The sequence below is a fragment of the Sceloporus occidentalis genome, unplaced genomic scaffold, assembly GCF_023333645.1.
Source record: "Sceloporus occidentalis isolate IW3139 unplaced genomic scaffold, rSceOcc1.0.p SCAF_4, whole genome shotgun sequence".
NCBI classification, from domain to species: domain Eukaryota; kingdom Metazoa; phylum Chordata; class Lepidosauria; order Squamata; family Phrynosomatidae; genus Sceloporus; species Sceloporus occidentalis.
In genome coordinates, this window is record NW_028316984.1 from 1,537,152 (window position 1) to 1,561,391 (window position 24,240).

A 24,240-nucleotide genomic window follows, 5' to 3' on the forward strand; every position below is an offset into this window, starting at 1 on the left:
GAAGAACCGAAGAACCAAGGAATTGTGCTTTAAACATAGCTAAAGGAACAAACAAGATGGTTCCGCGCAAAGCACTGATGTGATGAAGGTATTTGGCAACCGAGGCGAGGAAAGTCTGAAAACTTGGAAGCTGAAGCGGGGTGCCGTCCAGGTGTGACGAACCATGACCGGGAAGAACCTTATCTCCTGAGTCGCCATGATGAGGAACTGACAGGACAATGGAGAACTTTGAACAGAACGAGTTGCTTTGAACACGGACTGATCTGAACAACCTGTCTGTCCTCCCAAAAGAGGAAGTTGAGTAATGGGCTGCAATATTGCAAGACTTCAGCAGCCAAAAGCCAGAGAGAAGAAAAAGTATAAAGACCCTGGACTTTCATCTCCATTTTGTTGGCACCATCCGCAGCAACGGTGTCATCCCCAGCCTTCGAGAACAACTGATCAATGTTCGGCGGAAGGAAAGTGTGTGTGAGTATTGTATGAATGTGTGAGTGAAAGAGCTCTTGATAATCAATGTTTGTGTTACTTGTGTGATTCAATAAATGTTACATGCATGGTGTTTAAAACCAAATTTGGTGTCTCAATGTCTGTGTCAGCCCTACTGTGAATAAGTCCCTGGAGAGGGAGATTTTCATTACACGCTCTCAGGATAAACAGGTAGCCTTTACAATCTTGGGCATAACACAACGTCATCGGGCCTATCCTTAAGATATAGAGCCTTCCCTTCAGTCCATCTGCCTTGGTCCAGGCCTCAGAGGGAAAGATGAACTCCAGAACCTGATCCCCTTCCCCACAACCATTCCCTTCTCCTTTTATGTTTTGTCTTCTTACATTGTAAGCCTGAGGGCAGGGAACCGTCTAATCAAAAGATTGTATGTACAGTGCTGTGTAAATTTACAGCGCTATATAAATAAAGCTTAATAATAATAATAATAATAATACCTTTACTGCCTTGGTCTCCTTTTTGGCCTTTCATGTTTTCCATGTCTACATGATCCATTGATCCTGGCTCCCCTGGTAGACCAACTTCACCCTTTTCACCTTTTAAACCAGGGTTACCTCTTTGTCCAGCTACTCCAGGAAAGCCTATGTCACCTGTAAAAACACACAGAACCAAATGACAGAATCTCAAGAACCAAATGACAGAATCTCAAGAAAACATGATGAGTCTGAGCCATTTTTTCAAAGGTTAGGAGCGATACTTTCAAGCCCAATTATGCTAATACAAATATTTAAAACTACAGAATTCTAGAGATGGAAGGAACACATTCCTTGGTGTCCACCAGGTTATCTCCCAATATATATTTTAATTAACTTTTTAAAAAAGCTGGGAAGCTGGTGTGCTGCAAAAAGTGAAGCTTTTAGTACAAGGAATTTCTAAGAAGACCTCTGGTCCTATGTATCTTTTGCCTTTTTTTTTAATGTTGTGAACGTATGCTAGCTGTTTTTGTTTTGGTGTCATGTGTGTTTTGCTTTCATGTTTTACATGTATCTGTTCCTGGGCACCTTCACATTACAAGTGTCCTAGAAAATGGAATATGAAGCTTCTTTCCCAACAAAATTGGGCTTCCAAGAGCTATGCAAAAGCTTTCTGGTAAGCTGATGGAAACTCTATTCTGCTGATAAACAGCAATATTTAGAATTAATTTTTAGATGGGAAAAATGTGGCCAGTGGACTGAATATTGCCCAAGGGTCTTTTTTTGAAGCCCTAAGAATCCCTGTACCTCTAGGGAGCTCTTTGCCCATTTTATCACATGTGGGTGCATTTAGTACCCTCCCTCACCTATTTTTAGGCCGGTAGAAACCAGCAGAGGTAGAACCAGCACCCTGAATGTTCAACTGTTCAACAACTAGTGTGTAGGGATAAAGAGAACTCCTATCATTATCAATGTAAAGAGACAGAAGTTGAGAACAAAAAAGCAAGAACAAGGGACATCTTCCACAAGATCCAAGAAACCAAATGGAAATTTAAACCAAGGGGAATGCTATACGATCAGCAGTGAACACAGTATATGACTAAAATGAAATAAAAGGATGATGGAAACAATACATGATTGCCCTGCATCAGAAAAACGGGATACAAATAAAAGTTTTATTTATTTATTTATTTATTTATTTACATGGAAGTGCTATGTAAAAGAGATGAAAAGATGATATACTGAAAAAGAATCATGCAAAGAAATACCTAGGAGCCCTAGTGGCACAGTGGTTAAATGCCTGTACTGCAGCCACTCACTCACTCACAAACCACAAAGTTGTGAGTTCAATCCCAGCCAGAGGCTCAGGGTCAACTGAGCCTGGCATCCTTCCAAGGTCGCTAAAATGAGTTCTCAGATTGTTGGGGGCAATTAACTTACAGTTGTAAACCACTTAGAGACTGCTGAGTGTGATATGAAGTGGTATATAAATGAAGCTGCCATTCCTATTGCTAGTTCAGAAAGTGAAGTGAAAGTTGCACTCAGAGCACTTGGGAGGAATGAATCACCAGCAACAGATGACATACCAAAAGAACTGATTCAATCTGCAGAGCATGAATGTACTCTAGTTCTAATTAAAATCTGTCAGCTAGTATTGAAAACAAAACAATGGCCCACAGATTGGAAATGCTCAATATACATGCCTATCCCCCAAAAAGGAGACACGTAAGACTGCAGCAATCACAGGACTGTTGCATTTATTTATGTGCAAACACATAATGGAGCACAACAAAGAATTCCATGAGAAAATCAGCTTGTACTTTATAGATTAGAGCAAAGCCCTTGATTGTGTAGACCACAAAAAGCTATGGATTGCTCTCAGAGAAATAGGTGTGCCACAACATTTTGATTGTCCTGATGCCTAACCTGTACTCAGGACAAGACACTACTGTTAGAACAGAAGACAGGGAAACTGAATGGTTTCCAATTAGCAATGCTGAATCCCATCACCTTGTCTATTCAAAATGTAGCCCAAAGATATCAGGATTAGACTCAGAAGGAGGAGATGTGAAAATAGGAGGAAGGAACAGCAACAATTTAAGGTGTGCAGATGACACCATACTACTAGCAGAAAGGACAGGTTGCTCACCTGTAACGGTATTTCTTCGAGTGGTCATCTGCGAATACATACAAATGGGTTTCACTGCGCCTGCGCAGTGCTGTTCGGAATCTTCTGGAATCACTGGGCAAAGTTTACTTTGCAACATATAGAAACTTTTTGGCGGTAACTCCGCCTACCCGTTATAAGGCCCCTGCCTTCCCGCTCTTTTCCCCAGTTCCGCAATTTTTTCCGCCAAGGAGGCGATGGAAAGAGCCAATCAGAGCAGGACACTGAGGGGATGGACGGGTGGGATTTGTATGTATTCGCAGATGACCACTCGAAGAAATACCGTTACAGGTAAGCAACCTGTCCTTCTTCTTCGTGGTCTCTGCGAATCATACAAATGGGTTTAGACTGACAAGCTTAGGTATGCGGCGGAGGGAGTGTCCTGAAACCAAAGCTATGGTAAACCAAAGGTATATTTATTGAATAATAAACACCTTGAACCATAAAAGAGTTAGTCTTTTGTTCATGCACAACCAACATAGCAACAACATTGCTAAACCTGAGAAGGGAACAAGGGGTCATGCAAGACCAGTCCCACAGAAATGTACAAACCAACATTCAACAGAATGTAAAACAGTGGCATTATGTAGATAAATGCTGAAACACAAACCATCAGTAGTGCAATCAATGCAACCCTGAAACCAACACAGCCCTCCCGAAGGCTGCGTCTCGGATGGCTCTAGTGTCCAACCTATAATGCTTAATAAAAGTCAGAGGTTGGGACCAGACTGCAGCCTTGCAGACATCTTCCAAGGGAATCCCCGACAGGAATGCAGAGGATGCCGAAACTGCTCTTGTGGAGTGGGACCGAACTCTGCTAGGAAGAGGTTTGCCCAACAGTTCATAGCAGAGGTGGATGGTACCAGCCACCCATTTGGAGAACCTCTGCGCAGACACGGGCAACCCCTTCTTCGGTTCCGAGTAGCATTGGAAAAGTCTCTCGGACCGACTGGAGGTAGAAGTTCTGTCCAGGTAAAACGCCAGCACTCTTCTGACGTCAAGAGAGTGCAGACTACGCTCTGCATCCGAGGTCGGGTTGGAAGCGAGGGTGGGCAACACAATGTCCTGGCACATATGAAAGGCAGACACAACCTTAGGCAGAAAAGTAATGTCTGTCCGGAGGACCACCTTGTCCTTGTGAAACCTCAGGAAGGGCTGGTCCCTCTGCAAGGCACAGAGTTCACCCGCACGGCGGGCAGAGGTGATGGCCACAAGAAAAGCGGTTTTCCAAGTCAATAGTCTCAAGTCCGCTGTGGCCATCGGTTCAAAGGGCTTGGACTGGAGTGCGGCCAGCACCGCCTCCAGGCTCCAAGCCGGAGTCGGTACCGACACGGGAGGGTACAGGTTGGCACATCCCTTAAGGAACCCCTTCACCAAGGGATCCCTGAAAAAGGAAGCCCTCCCCCCGAATTGATACTTGGCACAGATGGCAGACAAGTAGCACTTGATGGATGAGAGGCGCAACCCCTCATCCAATAGCGCCATCAGAAACTCCAACACTACTGGAGTGGAGACCTGAGCAGGAGACAAGCCTTTTCCATCAAGGAAGAGGCTGAACCTCTTCCACTTCAGGGCATAGGACCACTGGGTGGATGGTTTCTGTGCAGCCAGGATCACCGTCCTCACCGCGTCCGGCAGTGAGGCTAGGGATGGATTCTCCAGGCCACCAGCGGCAGGCTCTCGATGTCGGGGTGCAGGATCCGGCCGTCCTGTATCGACAGCAGGTCTGGATGGAAGTCGAGGCGGAGAAAGCATCTCCTGGAGAGGTGGATGAGGGATGCAAACCAGGGCTGTCTCGGCCACCACGGCGTGATCAGGATCGCATCCGATCGGTCCGTCGTCATCTTGGACACCACCCTGACGATGAGGGGAAAGGGAGGGAAAGCGTAGAGTAGCTCTCCCGTCCGCCTGAAGGCGAACGCGTCTCCGAGGGATCCGTCCATTCGCCTCCTGGAGCAGAACTGGGGACAGTGGCTGTTCCACTCGGTCGCAAAGAGGTCGAGTTGGGGGGTTTCCCACCGGTCGAACAGGTCACTGACCGTCTCCGGATGGAGCCTCCACTCATGGCACACCGAAGAGGATCTGCTTAGGCGATCCGCGAGCTCGTTGTCTTCTCCGGGAAGGTGAATTGCCTGGAGGAGCACCTGTCTCTGGATGCACCAGTCCCAAATGCGTAGCGTCATCTCGAGCAATGTCCTGGATTTGGTGCCCCCTTGCTTGTTGATGTAGTACATCACGGTGGTGTTGTCCGTCCTCAGGAGGACCACCTTGCCTGCGACAGCGGATTCGAATGCCCTCAAAGACTTTTCTACTGCGAGCATCTCCAAGGCATTGATGTGGAGACGCTTGTCCTGGGCCGACCATCTGTCCTTGACCACAAGGTCGAGAAGGTGGGCGCCCCAGCCTTCCAGAGAGGCATCGGTCGTCAAGGTAAGTTGAGGCTGAGGTTGATGGAATGGCATCCCGCTGCAGACATTGCAGTCGTCTAGCCACCATCTTAGTGAAGCGGCCACCGGTCTCGGTACCGTGAGCCACTTGGACGGGGAGTCTTCCATCAGAGAAAAGACCGAGAGGAACCAGGACTGCAGTGGACGGAGGCGAAGTCTTGCCCATGGTGTCACGAACGTCGTAGACGCCATGTGGCCTAGGGCCACTTGGATGTCTCTGGCCCTCACTCTTCTGTGAGAGATGCAAGGTCTCAGAGATGCCACCAACGCCTGGAAACGTTCCGGAGGGAGAAAGGCGGAGCAACTTTCGGAGTCTAGGATGGCCCCGATGAACTTGGCCTGTCTGGACGGGATGAAGTGGGACTTCTCCTCGTTGACGACCAGTCCGAGGCAGTGCAACAGGTCTAAGGCGAATGAGACTGCCTCTTGGAGCTCCTGTTGTGAGTCAGCGACAAACAACCAGTTGTCCAGATAAGGGAAGACTCTGTAGCCCTTCTGATGAAGGTATGCTACCACTGGTGCCACACACTTTGTGAAGACCCTCGGAGCCGTGGCCAGGCCAAAGGGAAGAACATTGTAGTGGTAGGCGACGGAGCCGACGGCGAAGGCGAGGAATCTCCGGTGGGACTCCCGAATTCCGACGTGGAAGTATGCGTCCTTCAGGTCGACGGTCGCGAACCACAGGCCCTGGTGGAGAAGCGGCAGAATGGAAGCCAGGGTTACCATCCGGAATCGGCGGTACTCAAGAAACAGGTTCAAATCTCTCAAGTCTAAGATAGGTCTGATGCCCCCGTCGGCCTTCGGTACCGTGAAGTACCTGGAGAAAAAAGCCTTGGAATATTGGTCAGGAGGTAAGGGGGAGATCACCCCCTTGCCTAGTAAGGTGCGCACTTCGTCGAGAAGGGTGTCCGAGGGGTGGGTGGATATGAAGGCTCCAGTTGGAGGGAGCTCCTGAAACTCGAGGGCATAACCCCTACGGACGATGTCAAGCACCCATGAGTCAGTCGTAATAGAAGCCCAGATGTTAGAGAAGGGCTGGAGGATGTTCAGGAAGAAAGGGTTTGTGACGAAGCGCGCAGGGGCATTTCAAGATCTCTTCTTGGACTGCTCGGTGTCCTGCCTGAGGGACTTTCGGTACCGGGGAGGGCCACCTCGCTTGCCAGAGGAGGAGGACGATTGGGAGGGGTATCTAGAGCGTTGGGAGCCCTGTTGTTGATATTGGCGTTCCTGGCCATAAGGACGGAAGGACTGACCTTGAGACTGCCAAGGGCGCTGCTTTTTCCGGAACGGTGTCGACACAGAGGAAGACATGCCGTGTTTTCTGGCTGCAGCCTTCATTTTGAATTTGCGGTTTAAGCGGTCATCTGTGTCCGTATTGAAGAGGCCAGAATCGTCCAAGGGCATCTCTTCAATGGCCGCCTTGACTCCTGGGGTCAGGTCCGTCCCGCGCAGCCAGGCATGTCGACGGAGCGCCATCGACGCCGACATGGCCCTTCCTACACAGTCGGCCATGTTTCGGGATGCGGTGATAAGCCAGCCGCTGATAGAGTGTGTCTCGTCCTGAATCTCGACGAGCTTCCTCTGGGTATCATCCGGGATGTCCGGGACCAAGGGAGAGACACCTTCCATAAGGGCCTGGACATAAGCCCCCATACAGGCCGTGTAGTTGATGGCTTTGACCGCCAGGGAAGCCGCAGAGTATGCCTTCTTGGCTAGTCCATCAATTTTACGGGCCTCCCGGTCCACTGGGGACGTCGCCTGCTTGTGGGTAGAGGCGATTTGAGCACCCTCCACAATAGCAGAGTTTTGTTTAGGGTGCGTCGACAGCCAGGCACAGCTCGCAGGGGGAACACGGTAGAGTGACTCTATCTTGCGCGAGGTCCCGACCAGCGAAGCAGGGGTCTCCCAAGACCTCTTGATGATAGTCTCCAGCGACGGTAGGAGAGGGATGGACGGTGGAGTTGGGATCCGACCATGTATGCGGTGCTCTACCGGGTCCCGCGCGGACTCTTCAGGGTAAGCCAACTCGATGTCCAGGACCCTGGACATCTTTATGATGTGTTCACTGAAGGTCCTCAGGTCATCCGTGGGGGAGGCTGGCTCCGGATGGTGCATGTCCTGTGGAGAGTCCTGGAGCGAGAGCTCATCATCGGACTGGGAAGCTGGAGACAGCACCTGTACCAGGTCGGATTCAGTATCTGACTGGATAGTGAAATCCTCCACCCTGGGTTGATCTTGAGCGGATGTCGAAGGACGGGACCTCGGCTCCGGACAGGTCACGGCAGCTTTGGATGTTGTTTGGTCCACCGGCTTGGGAGTCGGTACCGAAACCTTGCCCTTCGGGATGTGGCACTGCTGTTTGTCCCGGAAGCTGCGCAGTGCCGTGTCTCGAGGGACCTCCATGTAGTACCGGTCGGCCTCGGAGTCATAAAAGACCTCAGGATCTTCTGGCTCGACACCCGAGGGCTGTAGGGTAGGTGAAGATGGAACCGGAGTCGGGGAGCGCCGTCCTCTAGGCTGCGAACCTTCGTCTCTAGAATCTCCAAGGGGCACAGTAGTAAACCTTGGAGGGCTTCGTGTTGGGCTAGTCTCAGGTCTCTCTGATGAGGGTCGTACATGGACCTCCATACGGGGCCGAACCGCAGGTTGTGCCGTCGGGATTGGACGGTCCGGAGAGTGGAGCCTGGAGCCAGAGCGATGGTCGGTATGCTTGGAGGCGCCATTGGATGTAGAGGCTCCCTTAGAAGAATCGCCACGTGGCCTCTTTTGTTTTGGGGCCGAAGATGTAGAGTCTGTAGATTTAGATTTCCTCTTTGGGGCCCTTGGAGTCTCCGGAGGGAAGAACGGATTGTCATCCAGGTCAACAATCGCAGAAGTCCCGGACTTGGAGGACTTATGCTTCGAAGGAGAGCTGGGTTTTGATGTGACCGCGGCTGAGGGGCGGTCGTCTTTACCCTTGGCCTTCTTGTCCTTCTTTTTAGCCGACTTGGACTCATGAGAGGAGACGGAAGGGTCACGGTCGGTACCAACGCCAGAGGCGGAACCGGAGGGAGTTGCTGCAGCCGTCGAGCCCTCGGTCCCCGAAGTTTTATGGGGGCGCTTTGAGGGCTTGTCGGTGGCACTGGACCTGTCTGGGCCGCTGGCCACTTGAAGAGCCTTGGTGGTGGCGCTGGGCCTGTCTGGGCCGCGGGCCACAAGAGAAGGTGTAGTGGGTGCCGGAGGTGCAGACACGGCACTCGCTGGGTTCTCCCGGGGCTTGGTGGCCAAGGGTAAGGTTGCTGGAGACGGGGCGGAAGCTGGACGGGAACTCTCCCCGTGAACCTTACCCTGTGCGATGGCTGAGGTCAAGCGGGACTCCCGATTCTTCCTCGCTTGGGACGTCATGGACCTACACAACTGGCAAGCCTTCATGTCATGGTCCTTGCCCAAGCAGAGTAAGCATGATGAATGCGGGTCTTGAACAGGGAGTTTGCCCCCACACACACACTTTTTGAAGGGAGGGGACATCTTTCCGGGTCGACGAAGCCGAAGAAGAATACAAAAGCGAAGTCAGACAGTCCGAGGTCGAAGTACAATAGGGAGGTCAGCAAAGAGAATGGTCAAAAACGGTCCGAAGTCAAGTAGCCAGTGATTCAAAGCAGACGAGCGACGAGCGAAGTTCCAACAGCAGCTAACGCGGCGGAAAAAAGGAACTGGGGAAAAGAGCGGGAAGGCAGGGGCCTTATAACGGGTGGGCGGAGTTACCACCAAAAAGTTTCTATATGTTGCAAAGTAAACTTTGCCCAGTGATTCCAGAAGATTCTGAACAGCACTGCGCAGGCGCAGTGAAACCCATTTGTATGATTCGCAGAGACCACGAAGAAGAAATATCAAAGACTTTGAACAATTACTGAAGAAAGTTAAAGAAGAAGTGCTAAGGCTGAACATTAAGAAAACAAAAATAATGACTAAAGATGAATGGGATATCTTTAAGGTAGATGATGTAGAAATTAAAATAAAGTTTCCCATACCTTGGCTCAATCATTGATCAGAACAGAGAATGCAGTCAAGAAATCCATAGTAGACTAGGACTTTGTAGGGCAGTTATGAAAGAACTAGAAAAGATCCTGAAGTGCAAAGATACATCTCTAAATGCTAAAGTTATAACTGTATATGCCTTTGTATTTCCCATCACTGTGTATGGTTGTGAGAGCTGGATGGTGAAGAAAGAAGAAAATCAGCTCATTTTTTTATGTGGTGCTGTAGAAGAGTTCTATAGATACCATGGACTAGATACCGTGAATTGCTAGAAAGACAAACAAATGAGTCTTAGAACAAATCAAGCCTGAACTCTCTCTAGAAACCAAAATGACTAAATTGAAGCTGTCATGCTTTGAGCATATCATGAGAAGGCATGATTAGTTAGAAAAAACAGTAAGGCAGTAGGAAAAGAGGAAGACTGCATTACAGTTGGATAGACTTAACTAAGGAAGCCATAGCCCTGAGTCTAAACAGAGATGTTGAAGATAGGATGAAGATGTCTCATTCATAGGGTAGCCGTAAGTCGAGGTCAACCTGGGACCAGTTAAAACACACACACACACACACACACACACACACACACACACACACACACACCCTCCTTCCGTCTAAAACAGGACACTCTTCAAAACATAATGTTAGCAAAGCTGGATGCCCAGTATCTTCCTGGTTTTAAGAATGGCATAGTTCAATTAAAAGAAGGCCTATATAGGCATAAAAGTAGGGGGAGGGCAAACATGGTTAAAAACTTGGCAGAAAGCCCAATAATGCACCCTCAGAAGCCTGGCTGTTTGTGGGAATATTTGAGGGAGTGGGGTGGATGTTAATGGAAGGGTGGCAGCCCAGTGTAGCCCCTATCACAAAGAGCCTTTACTGTAGCTGCTCCGAAACTATGGCATAGTCTCCCGGAAGAGATCTGTCTTATTGCCTCCTTGGAGGCATTTAAGAGGCCACTTAGGATGGATCTCTTCTGGCGAGCTTACCCACCTGACCTTGTATAAGAGATATCCCCCATCCTCTGATTGTCTCTATTGCCACTTGATGATAAACTAGTTTTATATTAATTGCTAGTCTATTTTATCGATGTGTTTCATGTGTATTTTAGTGAACTGTAATCCCTCCTCGATCCATCTGGGAGAGGTGGAAAAATATAAATAAACTATATTATTATTATTATTATTATTATTATTATTATCAATTGTCCACTCTTAAAAAAACAAAAACAAATTACAATCATAGTTCGAAGTCCCCCAACCTCTATCACTACAATTAAAAAAATAATAAGTTCACATTCCAGATTCTTACTTTTAGTTACTTTAAAAAATCCGAATGCTAAATATTGCAGGCCTGTAGTACAAAGCACTCTCCTTTTACCCACCTTGTTATCACATCAACATCAACAAAGAACAAGGCACAGTACAGGTCTGTAATTGAACCATGTGATACTTCTTCTCCATCATTTATAACTATAAGCACATAGGTACAGAAGAACAAGCCGGGTTTAGGAAGGGTAAATCTACTCTAGATCAATGCTCTGTTTTACACCATGTGATTCAAAAATACTCCCAAAAAGATAGAAAAGAACTTTTCACTGCTTTTGTTGATTTTGTTGAGATCGACTCTGGTCAAAGTTAGCGGCGGCAAATATTGATAGAAGACTGCTCCTTCTAATTCAAATGTTACATCATAATACTACCATCAGGGTTCGACTTGGGGCAAATGGGGTTCTATCCGATAGCATCCCCACAGATAGAGGTGTACGCCAGCGTTGTCTTCTGGCACCTTTTTTATTTAATTTCTATATTAATGATGTCGTCCAGGCCTTAAAAGGATCAAAATTTTTCCCAGCTACTGTTCAGCATATACTGTTGTTATATGCTGACGATATTGTTTTGATTTCGGTCACCTTAATTGGAATGCGCAGACTCTTAAAGAAGCTAAATGAATACTGTACAAAGGAAATGTTAATAGTCAATCACTCTAAAACCAAAGTTGTGGTTTTTGGTAAAAAAAAACCTTCATCGGTGGAATTTTGAGGCAAAATCTATTGATTAACAATCCTATTACAACTACTTGGGTTTAAGATTTCAATCTAATTTGTCATGGAAAACTCATTTTGTTGCTACTAAGCTAAAATCATCCCTCTCTATAAATTCTTTGTTGAAATTTCATAGACTTCAAGGAGGTCACTTAGTATCACCCACTACTGAGGTTTATCAAAGAAAAATTGTTCCCCAGTTATTATATGGAGCAGAAATTTGGGGATACAACAGTGCCTCAAATTTAGAAATTGTTCAGAACCTATTTCTAAGATCCCTGTTGGCTGTCCCTAAGTGTACCCTCATTTCCTTTCTGAGAGCAGAAACAGGCCAATCTACTCTTCTGGCTGGTACACATACTGCTCTTGCCTTCTACTGGTTAAAGTTGTTATCCATGAGTGATTCTAGGCTCCCCAAAAATGTTTTTCATAACAAATATCTCTTAATTCTCCAAACTCCTGGGTATCTATAGTTAGAACAACATTACAGAGCTTTGAGATTAATGTGGACTCACTTCCAAATTATGCCACCCGTAGAGTCAAGCAACTGATCAAAGAGAAAATTTATCTTGCTTCCAAATGGGCTGATCTTCTTTCACTTTCAAGTTCTCCTTTTTCTCTTTGGTACCGATTGTACAAGACTTCATTTGGGTTAGAGTATTACTTTATTAATCTTACTTTGGCCCCTGCTAGAAAAGCATTTACTGCTGTAAGATTCCAATGTATGCCTTCTGCCTATTTGACGGGCAGATATAACAACACTCCTGTTCATTTAAGACTATGTATCTGCAAAACTGGGGAAGTGGAGAATATAGAACATTACCTTCTACATTGCCCTCTGTATATATCTCCTAGACAAAGGTTTCTTGATTGTATTTTGAAATCCCTTTCCGGTAGATCTTGTTTTCAGCAGACTTGTGTCCTTTTGGCTGGCAACAATGCATTTGTCACTTCTATGGTAGCAAAATTTGGTTTAGCTGCTAGCAAGATTAGTATTAGCTTTCTTGATGGGAATGATGGCTAGTTCCAGTCTAGTTTTATGGTTATATTATTTTATCATTTATGATGTATTATTGGCCTTTTGTTGATGGATCTCTTTACCATGTTGTTTTTGGTGATTTTTATGCTTTTTTTTAACTCTGTTTTTGTATTTACTGGTTGGATATATTTTATATTGTGACGGCTTTTAGCTTTTAACAATAAAAAATTTCCACTTCAAAAGTCTTGTAGAAGTACAAAACATTCTTATTTGAAAACGCAAAGGGCAAAGCCATTCTCCCACAGTTCAAGGAAAGCTGAGCACTGTTGGCAGCTGCAAAATGCTGAGTGTCACCTAGGAAAAGGGAAAGAAGGGTACAATTCTTACCTTTTTCACCTGGAAGTCCAGGTGATCCTATAGGGCCAGGAGGACCCTGAATTCCAGGGGTTCCCATAACTCCCATTTCACCTTTGGTTCCTGAAACCAAATTGAATAATAATCAAGAGCACATATCCAGGATAGATCAATCAAGATCAGAATCTGCATAATCCCTTCATCGATGGAAGTGATGGCGGGTGACAGACCTTGTGCTTATGTGTGAACAAAAATCTAAGTATACTTCCCTCTGGGAGCAATACTCCTTTGTCCAAGGACATTTGAATGGATTGTCTGGCCATTCACAACTTTCCTTCTCATTTTTCTGTCCTGGAAACTTCACTCTAATTCAAATTCTGCCCCACAACAGGTTTTGCCCTATAAGTATGCCTCATTGGTCATTAGCAATTCAGTCTTGCTTGAGGTCAGACAAACACTCCTGTTCGTATCTCACTCGACTCCTCGGCATTGCTGGCCATACCATCATCCTTCGGCATCTTGCTGAGACATTTCTCTTCTCAGTATCCCCTGACTTGAGCTCCGCATCTGGAATCGGTACAGTATCTACCTCTGCAACCCTTGAAATTTCTATCTGCTACCACCTTTCAATTCTTAGTCCTTGAACGTGTGCATGCGTGAGTGTTGTTGCATAAATGGTGATTACCTGAGACTCATAAATAAAAACTGTTTTGGAACTAGCATTCTGTTTTTTGAAATTGGTATACACAAGCTTGATCCCCAATTTGAGTTGCCCAAGCCCCCTTTGCTGCTTTCTTTTGAGCTAATAAAATTCTCCTATTTGAATATTAACTATGTGTCCCTTCCTGGTGGCATTTTGGGTAACACTTCTGTAATAGCCGAAGGCCTCTGCACTCTGTGCCACTAAGATATCTGCCATATAAAGGGGTTCCTAAGAGGGAAAGGAAAGGTAATAGAATTCACACTTCTGCCATTTCTTCCTTGCTCATTGTATTGCTTGCATCCTTATAAATTGGAAAAAAACATGTTTTACACTCAAAAAAGGTGATAAGGTAAGAAATAATGGTGAATCACTAGAAGGCAAAAAAGCATACCTGGAATGCCTGGTTTCCCTTCTCGTCCTTGTGAGCCAGGTACCCCTGGTATCCCTTGCAGCCCTGGCAGCCCTGTTGGTCCTTGGCTACCCTTATCTCCTTTTGGCCCTGGCATATCTAGTCCAGGGATACCTGGGTAGCCCCTTTCTCCTTTTATTCCTGACACTCCTGAAGCAATTAAAAGAAAAATCATACAAAGTAGCTTTTGAATACAAGATGTTTAAATGGTTATTGACTCATAATATACATACCATACTTTAAAAATTAGGGAAACAATTTGCACTTTGAGAGTAATCTTTTCCTATCCATTTTAGTGGTCCTTTAATCATTCCTTTTAAATTACTGATTTAACTGGAGGGGAAATCTTTACAAACTTTTAGTGTTTAGCAATTACAGTGCTACCTCGGGTTACGAAATTAATTCGTTCCGCGGCGCCGTTCGTAACCCGATACATTTCGCAACCCGAAAAGGCTTTCCGTTAGCGCTGGAAAGCCGCTAGCCGCGCTTCACATTTGAATTTCGCGCCGAAATTAATTTCGTAACCCGAAAAATCTTTCGTTACCCGGAACAGTTTTTTCAAATCTAACTTTTTCGTACCCCGGAAATTTCGTAACGCGATCAATTCGTATCCCGGGGTACCACTGTATAATAAAACATTTTATTTTTCTTTAAAAATCTGCCAAGCTAAATATCAGACTTTAGAAGAAAGAATGCTAAATCTGCAATCGTACAGCCACTTATAGTGGACTAATATCTTACATCTTAGTAGACATTATTGGATTAACCTGAAAACATACTCAAAATAACTACTCTACTTTATGTTCAAATTCTTTACATAATACCCAATCCCATGCAGTTTCTAAACCAGTGGTCCCCAAACTGTGCTTTTTTTTAAAAATTATTTTATTAAGTCTGATAAAACAACACATATAAATACAAAACATAACATAACAAAACAACAACACATGCATCAATCTTCAGATACATCAATCAACATCTACCACACAAAACTCATACAACATTAAACTACATTTAACTAAAAATTAGACTTCCTTGCTTTGGGTTTCTTTTCATAATTTTTTCCTCCTAAAAATCCATATTTATTATTATTATTAACCTATATTATATTATATTATATTATATTATATTACATTATTTCTTTATCCAGTCAAATAATTTATATATACAGCCCTAAATAATAACTAGAATTTTTATATTCTTTTAAATAACTGATAAATGGAACTCACCCCTTTCGGGAGTGTTCTAGTGTATTCCATGTAATAACTTAGGCGGGGTACACGGCACCTTGTTTTGCCGCGTGAGGAAGCCACAGCGGATAAACCGTGCAGCTTCCTCGCGTGGCAAAAAGGATTTGCAAAAAGCGGGTTCTTTCTGCGGTGCCCTTGTGATGCCGCAGTGTGCCAGTGGTGCACTCGTGATGTCACAAGGGGGTGCGATGTGCGGACGCTAAGCGTCCATCGCATCAAAATGGCGGTGCCTGTGTGTACAGGGCACCGCCATTTTCATGACTTCATCACGTGCTAGGGGTGAGGCACATATGGGCAGTGCGCCCTTGGCCAACCCCTAGCATGTGACGAGGGCGTACTATAGACCCGTCTAGATCGGGCCTTTGTTAACTTATCTACCTCCATAAATTCATACAATTTAATAAACCATTCTCCAGTTATTGGACAGTTCTCATCTTTCCATTTTGTGGCAAATACAACTCTTGCTGCCATTACCATATATAGCAGTATTGATTCATAATTTCTCCTTATATTGTTATCAGTCACCATATTTAAAAAGAAATCTTAGGGTCCAATGGAAATTTGATTTTTAATATCACTTGAATCTGCAAATGAATAGCCTTCCAAAATTCATTAGTTTTCTTGCAGCACCACCAAACATGAAAAAAAGTATCCTATTTCTTTTCCACATTTCCAGCATAGATTGCTTGTATTCTTACATATTTTAGATAGCTAATATGGTGCCAGGTACCAGTGGAACTGCATCTTACACCAATTTCCTCTAAGGTTAGAGTTCAAAGTAAATTTTAAACTTCTTTCCCAGACCTGTTTCCACCATTCCAATGTGATATTTTGCCCTATGTCTTGCGCCCACTTGACCATACAATGTTTTATCATTTCATTTTCTTAATTATAGTTTAATAACAATTTATAGAATTTTGCAATATGATGATTTTTTTCTGATCTTATTATATTTGTAAATTCGTTGTCCCATTCTCCAAAACCATTTATTTTCAGATCGATCTTGAACCTTTCTCTAATCTGTCTATAAAGAAACCAGCTACAATTAAACTGCTCTTCCTTTAGCTCCTCCTGTTCTTTTAATCTAATAGTTTGCTGGCTCTTAATCAGTATGTCATCATATGTGAGCCATCTCTCTTTACACAAGGGTTCATTATTAAAACTGTGCTCTTTAAGAGATTTTGGACTTCAGCTCCCAGAGCCCTCAGCTATTTTGGCCAATAGTCTGGGATTCTGGGAGCTGAAGTCCAAAATCCTTTAAAGAGCACAGTTTGGGGATCACTGTCCTAAATGCAAACCAAACCAAACTGGGCAATGCAAACCGAATGTATGTGGCAATGCATCTCAGAGTGCATATCTTGTTTGTAAATATAAATGCAGGTGGAAAGAAATCCTAGACAAAGAACTTACCTATTGATCCTGGAGGGCCAGTTGGGCCTGGGGGCCCAGGGGGCCCAGGAGGTCCTATTCCTGGCACACCAGGGGAGCCCTGTACACCTGGTAATCCAGCAGGACCAGGCTCACCTAAGCAGAAAAATAAAAGACAGTCATGTGTTACATCACTGATTTTAAAGATTATTTGCCATTTGCTCTTCATAGTGTGAAATACTAGATATGCTCTCAAATTCACTAAGGTTACAATTTTCTAAACACTTATTTGGCAGTAAGAAGCATTTTGCTTAGTGAGGCTTACTTCTGAGTAACTGTGCATTGGATTGGCCCACATATCAGGCTTCTCTTGTTATGCTTTTAAAACCAAAGGGAGGAGAAGAGAGATGATCAGAAAGGTGATTTCTCATGAAAACAAGAGGAAATAAAATGAGGAGAAGGGAGAGAAATTACTAATTATAATTCATGTGGAAACTAAAAGGCATAAGCTTATCTTTGGCTACCATGTCTACCTCATATTTTTACACAGAAAACAATAATGCTGGACCATTATAATTTTAGCTAATAATTGCAAAAGGCTTACCTTGGGATCCTGGCTGGCCAGGTACACCTGGAAATCCTTTTTCTCCAGGTTGACCAGGATACCCTTGATCACCTTTTGCTCCAGGAAACCCATCTTGCCCTTTTGCACCAGGAAAACCTTTGGGGCCTGGGAGACCAAGTCCTGGTTCACCCTTAAGACATTTGAATAAAATATTGTTGTTGTTGTTATTAAAAAATAAAAACCCATTAGACAAGACAAGTATGCACCACAGTGACTATATAATTAGCTAAACTTTTAGGTCACTTTAAAACTACATTTACCTGAAGGTACCTTTTAAAAAAGGTAGCTTAAAAATAAGGATTTAAAGTGCCACCTTACTGCCCTCTTCAAAATCACTGCTTGAAATATTATGAATAGAAAAAGAATGCATATTTACATGTCTCAGAATGAAGGTGTAAGCAACTGATTTTGTCAGTGAAATGAAGAAACATTTTTGAATAGAAGTTTCACAAAGGTACTAGGGATGCTGTGTAGTATCAGCAGAAAGGGCAAATAGTGATAGAATAAAAAAGGTTGGGAAATAGAGAAGAAGGGGAGGACAACTGGGTAGGCTAGTATGAGAGTGTCTGAAAACAGAAGAATGTGGACAGTGATTAGAAGCAATGATGATACAATACGTGTAAGATAGGGCAAAGAAGAGAGGTTGAATTGGGTACTAAATGGAAGGAGGCTAGGGATAAAGTAAAGGAGGAAAGTGCTAGAAGGCACTTGTTGAATTTCATATATTGTTTTAATTGAAAATTGATTTTTTGGCTGCATATGTTTAATTCATTTAAACATGCTACACATTCTCTATCTGTGTGGGACTGTAAACTACTTATTCAGTGTTTTAGATCTCTTCTTTCCAAAACCTTTGAAAGTCCTATCTGCCTATACCACTCGACTCATCCATAATTAAAGGGTACAGATATTGTTCAGAAGGGGTTTCCTTGGTTTGAGGAAAATGTTACAGATTCCCTATGTGGGTTTACCATCAGAAACATTATTGGAGTTCTCAGTAGTTATATAGTAATGATGAGTACGCTGGGGGATGGAATTCATTCATTTCACAGTTTTAAGTGAACACCTTTGTTCAGAGCATCCAGATCAATATGAAACCTAAAACAGTTATTGTTTAGTATTTACGGTATTCCAGAAAAGTATATATCTGAGGAAATGTACACCAAAATGCATGCATTGTGAATACAATGTACTAAAATGCATATTACCAGGGGGAAATGCTTGCATAAATTTGTACATGGAACAAACTGTGTAAAATGTACATTTTGGAGGAAATTTTTACAAATTTTTATGAATGAATGAATGAGATTTTATTTATATACCGCCGTTCCTTCGATCACGGCGGTTTACAAGATACTAATAAAATACAATACAGTACAAAACAAATTACAAATAGAAATTAAAACAGCAAAAATCCCCCATATTAAAATTATTGTGGTCTTTATTCTTTCCTCCCTGATGTGGAAACTAATATGGAAATAGGGTGAAACATAGAAAATTGGAAAAAAATAAGAAACTGAAATTAATGAAATTAATTGCTATCATCCTGGCCTTGGAGGAAGAGAAGACCTGACGGTATCTGTTGAATGTGATCCCCTTCCCCACTGCCATTCCCTTCTCCTTTTGTAAGCCTGAGGGCAGCAAACTGTCAAATTAACTATCTGTAAGCTCCTTTGAGAGCCTTTGTGGCTGAAGAGTGGGGTATAAATACTCTAAATAACTAAATAAATATTCATTTCCCACCTTAAACTGTCATTTGGTAGCATAGCTGTAATTATTCAAAGTCAGCCCAAGCTGCTCACACTTACTTTTTGGCCTTGTAGTCCTGGTGTACCTGGTAATCCTTGGGGACCAGTATCTCCTTTCCCTCCAGGTAAACCTGGTGCACCTGTCTGTCCTGGGAAACCTACAAACCAGAGATGATACTGCAAATTTTACTACTAATAATGAAATGATACTGGAAATGATAAATCTCTGCAGTTAAACCAGACACCTAATAGACGATTTTTTAAAAACAGTGAATAAATAAATTTAAGATAAGTTAAAAGAGAGACGTGATGTTGGAGTACATACAACTGAAGGTAAATGAAAGCTATTTTGACAAATTTTCTTATGCCACTTTAAAGACTCACATATTTATTATACCATGAATCTTTGTGAGCCATATCCTACTTCAATCCAATTATTGGTCCTAACAAGAGTGCAATCAATGGATCACCTAAACTTATGTAACTGCTGACTTACTAAGTTTCGGCACATCTGCAGTTCCATTGGTCCTGCCCCAGGTGTTTTCACTGAGCATTCAGCCTCTCCAGATAAAGCAGGCAGCAAACACTCTGTGGACTTGAGGTAATGCCTATCACTCAGCTTGTGTTGGAGTCTCTTATCCTAGGCTTCTCCTCTTACAAATGGCAGGACACGATATTGAAAAACCTTCCTAGATCAAGGAATCCTTCTCAAAAGATGTGCAAGCCACCTTGGAGACTCTGCCCTGCTTTCTGGAAACCTGGAACTGGTCTGTTTCTTGGTTTTCCTGGTTACTGGTGTATTTTCTCAGTTTCATAGGTGTGGGACAGACTACCGAAAAACGGCGGCCTGTCGGTGCTTCTTTTTCTGCCGTAGGGAAGCTGCAGCTGCCAAAAGCGGGTTCTTTTTGCACTGCCACTGTGACACACGAGTGTGCCAATGGTGCACTAGTGACATCACAAGCGCAGTGCGATGTGCAGACGCTATGGGTCTGGCACATAACAATGGCGGCACCCGTATATATGGGGTGCTGCCACTGTTATGGCGCCATGCCGTACTAGGTTTAGGGACCATGCGGTTGCCATGCAGTCCTTTTATCTTGGTATGTCGCCAGCACAAAGCATTTGGTATGTCTGTACCACGCCTTAGTTTTTTGACCTCTAGTCTGCTGCTTACTGGGGTAGCTTCTCTGCTCTCCAAGTGAATTATGACAACCACAAGTGACATGTTACAAAGAATAATGTTGGGTTTGTTTTTTCTGCTATCACACCATCAAATTTCAATGGCATGGTAGCAAATTAGTTTGTGTGGGAATAGGGTGAATTTAACTGAAGACAATGCTATAAATTCTATTCTTAGAATCATAGGGTTGGAAGAGACCCCAAGGGCCATCCAGTCCAACCCCATTCTGACATGCAGGAACTCACACTCAAAGCATCCCTTACAGATGGCCATCCAGCCTCTGTTTAAAGACCTCCAAAGAAGGCTACTCCACCACACTCCGAGGGAGTGTGTTCCAGTGTCTAACAGCTTTTTGTTGAGTTGGAATCTCTTTTCCTGTAGCTTGCATCCATTGTCCCGGGTCCTATTCTCTGGAGCAGCAGAAAACAAGCTTGCTCTATTTTCAATATGACATCCCTTCAGATATTTAAACAAGGTTATCATATCACCTCTTAACCTTCTCTTCCCCCGACTAAACATAGCAGCTCCTTAATTTTTCCCTCATAAGTCATGGCTTCTAGACCCTTCACTATTTTGGTTGCCCTCCTCTGGATACGCTCTTAGTTCTACCTTCTGAATCTACTGGATTTACCTATGTGTTGACTCACAATTTGGCACTGAAGTACGTAGGTCTAGTTTAATTGGGACTAACCAACAGGAATTCCAAGGAATGTAGTCCACTGGAACTTGTATGACTGGATTAAAGGATACTAGGGGCTTTTATCTTAGGCTCCTCCTCTTACAAATGGCAGGATCTGCTATTTTAAAACCTTCCTAGACCAAGGAATCCTTCTCAAAAGACCAGTCACTTTAAACTTGTAAATAATATTATACCTGGAGGTCCCGGAAGGCCAGGAAACCCTATTCCTGGTGGTCCTGTCAGGCCTTTTTCACCTGGTGGGCCAGGCCTTCCTGTAATGCCTGGATCTCCCTTGTCACCTGTACAGTTAAATGCAAAATGAGCCAAGTTTAGTTGTCAGGCAAACACAGAATTCTGTTGGAATGGGGATAGTGTGGACCACTTCCTACATCAAAATGAAAAAGTACCTTGGATGCCTGGAAATCCAGGAGCACCAGGTATACCATCTGCCCCTGGGGCACCAGGCAAAGGAATGGCTCGGCCAGCTTCACCTTTAGGTCCTTTTAAGTAAGAGGAAAATATAACATATTAATAAGCATTTATTATTGATTCAGTTTCTTTTCAGAGTGAACACTGCATCACCCTGATATTATATTACAATACACTTGATTAATGAAACAGGAATGGACTTCTGCATTTCACGAGAAGAGTAACACAAGTAACATTTAAATATGGATTTCTGGAAGCAAGTAACCTTGAACTCAAAAGAAAACTCATACAAGATTGCATGTAATCTTACACATCTAAATCCTATACAGTGCAACCCTGAACCCTAGAGCAGGGGTCGGCAACCCCCGGCCCGCGGGCCACATCCGGCCCGGTGAGGCGGCAGGACTGGCCCCAGCACGGTCCTGCCACCACCACGGCGCCAATTCCCTAGTTGGGGCCTGGATTTTGCCTTGGCTGTGGGCCAGGCGGAGCTCCTCCTCCACATCCTCCTCTGCGCGCTCCCGCAGTGGCCACCCACCTCCTCCTCTCCCACCTCCTTTTTTTGGGGCGCTGCGCGGCTGCGCAGTCCGCCCTCTTCCCCCTCCTCCGTGGCCCACCTACCTCCTCCTCTTCCTCCTCCGTGCTGGGCCATGGACACTTCCGCTGGCCCTGCGCGCGCCCTTGCAGGGCTAATGAGGAGGAGGGCTGGCAGGGGGCGGGGCTGTTCCAGCCCCAGTCTGCCCCCATTGGCCAACCAGGCTCAGGAGGAGGAGCTCCTCCTCTGTTGGGCCGGGCTGCAGCCAGAGGGCAAAGGAAAGGGCCATTTCCTTTGCCCTTTTTTGGCGCCAGGGAGGAGGAGGGGGAGGAGGATGAAGAGGAGGAGGTGGGTGCCCATTTACAGTATTTATTTTGGTTAAGTGTGCTATTTTTAAAGTGCATTTTTTGCAGTATTTATTTTAATTAAGTGTTTTGAAAGTGCATTTTTTGCAGTATTTATTTTAATTAAGTGTGTTTTTAAAGAGCATTTTTCCAGTATTTATTTTAATTAAGTGTGTTTTTAAAGAGCATTTTTCCAGTATTTATTTTAATTAAGTGTGTTTTGAAAGTGCATTTTTTCCAGTATTTATTTTAATTAAGTGTGTTTTAAAGTGCATTTTTTCCAGTATTTATTTTAATTAAATGTGTTTTTAAAGTGCATTTTTCCCAGTATTCTGCTTTAACAATGATAGTGGTGATGATGATGATGATGATATCAGTCAGTTTCTGAGACATGCACTCTTTCTGAAGGTGAAACAGTGTGACTTTCCAAAGTGCATTTCTGTGTATTTTCAGTGCTTTTAATGCTAAAAGGTCTGCTTTAACAATGATAGTGGTTTCGGCCGTCCCCTTCGGCCGAAAGGGCCCCTTGGAGCCCATTCGGCTGAAGTAATGGGCTCCTCCCTGAGGGGCTTTGGCAGCCCTGAGGTGTCCTTCGGAGGACACCTCAGGCCTGGCGAAGCCCCAAGGAAAGGAGCAGGGGCTGCACGCCTGTTGCTCCTGCCCCTCACAGGCCCTTACTGGTTCTCAACTGTCTCTGAGAGGCAGCTGGGGGCCAAGGAAGGGCAGGAGGAGCAGGCGCGCGCCTGTCACCTCCTCTCCCAATCTCCCCCCCACTTCTAGCTCAGACAGCTGGAGGTTGGGAAAGGAAGCAGAAAAAGCCCCACCCCGGAGGGTGGCAGCTCCACCCCCGGCATGCGCCCCCACCCCCAGAGGGTGGATGCTCCCCCCCTGGCTTTGGCCCCCCAGTTGTCTGAGGGACAGCAACCCAGCCCCCGGCTCAAAAAGGTTGCCTACCCCTGCCCTAGAGAGTAATACCTATTGTATATTATTATTTCTGAATAAATATGCATGGAATTGCAATTACATGCACAGCTTCTAAATGCAGGTAACAACAATGTGTTTGCCATGTTGGTATTCTGTTCTTTTTCATTATCACTACATATAATCACTAAACACTAAAGTAAGGATTATCCCTGCCATTATATTTCCATTTTTTGTGTTTGTTTGTGAAAGCTGAACAGTGGGGAAAGCTGATAGGAAGAACATGAACGTATGTGAGATGTGACCTTGGGGAAGAATTCTGTGGATACCATAGACTGCTAAAAAGACAAATCAATGGATTCTAGACCAAAACAAGCTTGACTTCTCCTTAGATGCCGAGGAGCATTACAGACCGCCCAAAATGGGTGGTCTCGTGCCGCTGCCGGTTGCTGCGTCCAGGAACCGCAGCAGCCAAACCACGCGGTTCCAGGGCGCAGCAAGATAGATGCGCCAAAATGGCGCTTCTTTCTGTGCCCTGGAAGTGGCGCCACAAGGTGCAAGGCGCGCACTTGCGGCGTCACTTCTGCCGCACGACGTCCAGCCGCTACGCGTCCACGATGTCAAAATGGCGGCAGCCATCTGTATAGCTGGGGCGCCGCCATTTTGAGGCATTCATTATGCGTGAGTGGCAAGGCGCGTCTCTCAGACAGCTGGAGGTCGAGAAAGGGAGCAGAGAAAGCCCCGCCCCCGGAGGGTGGAAGCTCCCCCTGGCTTCGGCCCCCCAGTTGTCTGAGGGACAGCAACCCGGCCCCCGGCTCAAAAAGGTTGCCTAACCCTGATCTAACATATGTACAGTCCGTCCTCGCCTTACGCGGGGATCCATTCCGGATCCCTCTGCGTAAGGCGAATTCCACCTATGCTCGAGCCCCATTGGAAACAATGGGGCTCGTGCGCGGTGGCGTGGCAGCGCCCGCGCACGCCCATTCAATTGAATGGGACGCGCCGTCCCGCACGCGCCCCGCGGCTTGAGCGAGTATGCTCAAGGCCGCGTATGGTGCGGGCGCGCTGTAACATGTTAAATAAATGCATTTTCGGATACACTAGTATTTTAGAACTCATAATATGA

At 44.9% G+C, this 24,240-nt stretch overlaps 1 protein-coding gene across 2 annotated transcripts in view; it reads right to left on the reverse strand.

Moving 5' to 3' along the window:
- Window positions 1–24,240, reverse strand: part of LOC149313402 (uncharacterized) — a 162,781-nt gene that overhangs the window by 45,351 nt on the left and 93,190 nt on the right. For both annotated transcript variants that reach the window (XM_089519048.1, XM_089519050.1), the window contains 8 exons: window positions 21,293–21,385; window positions 21,080–21,184; window positions 19,087–19,184; window positions 17,258–17,408; window positions 16,696–16,809; window positions 14,018–14,185; window positions 12,957–13,046; window positions 943–1,095 (listed from right to left, as the gene is read on the reverse strand). In XM_089519048.1, coding sequence (XP_089375174.1) covers window positions 943–1,095; window positions 12,957–13,046; window positions 14,018–14,185; window positions 16,696–16,809; window positions 17,258–17,408; window positions 19,087–19,184; window positions 21,080–21,184; window positions 21,293–21,385 — 972 coding nt within the window. The remainder of the gene's footprint in view (window positions 1–942; window positions 1,096–12,956; window positions 13,047–14,017; window positions 14,186–16,695; window positions 16,810–17,257; window positions 17,409–19,086; window positions 19,185–21,079; window positions 21,185–21,292; window positions 21,386–24,240) is intronic.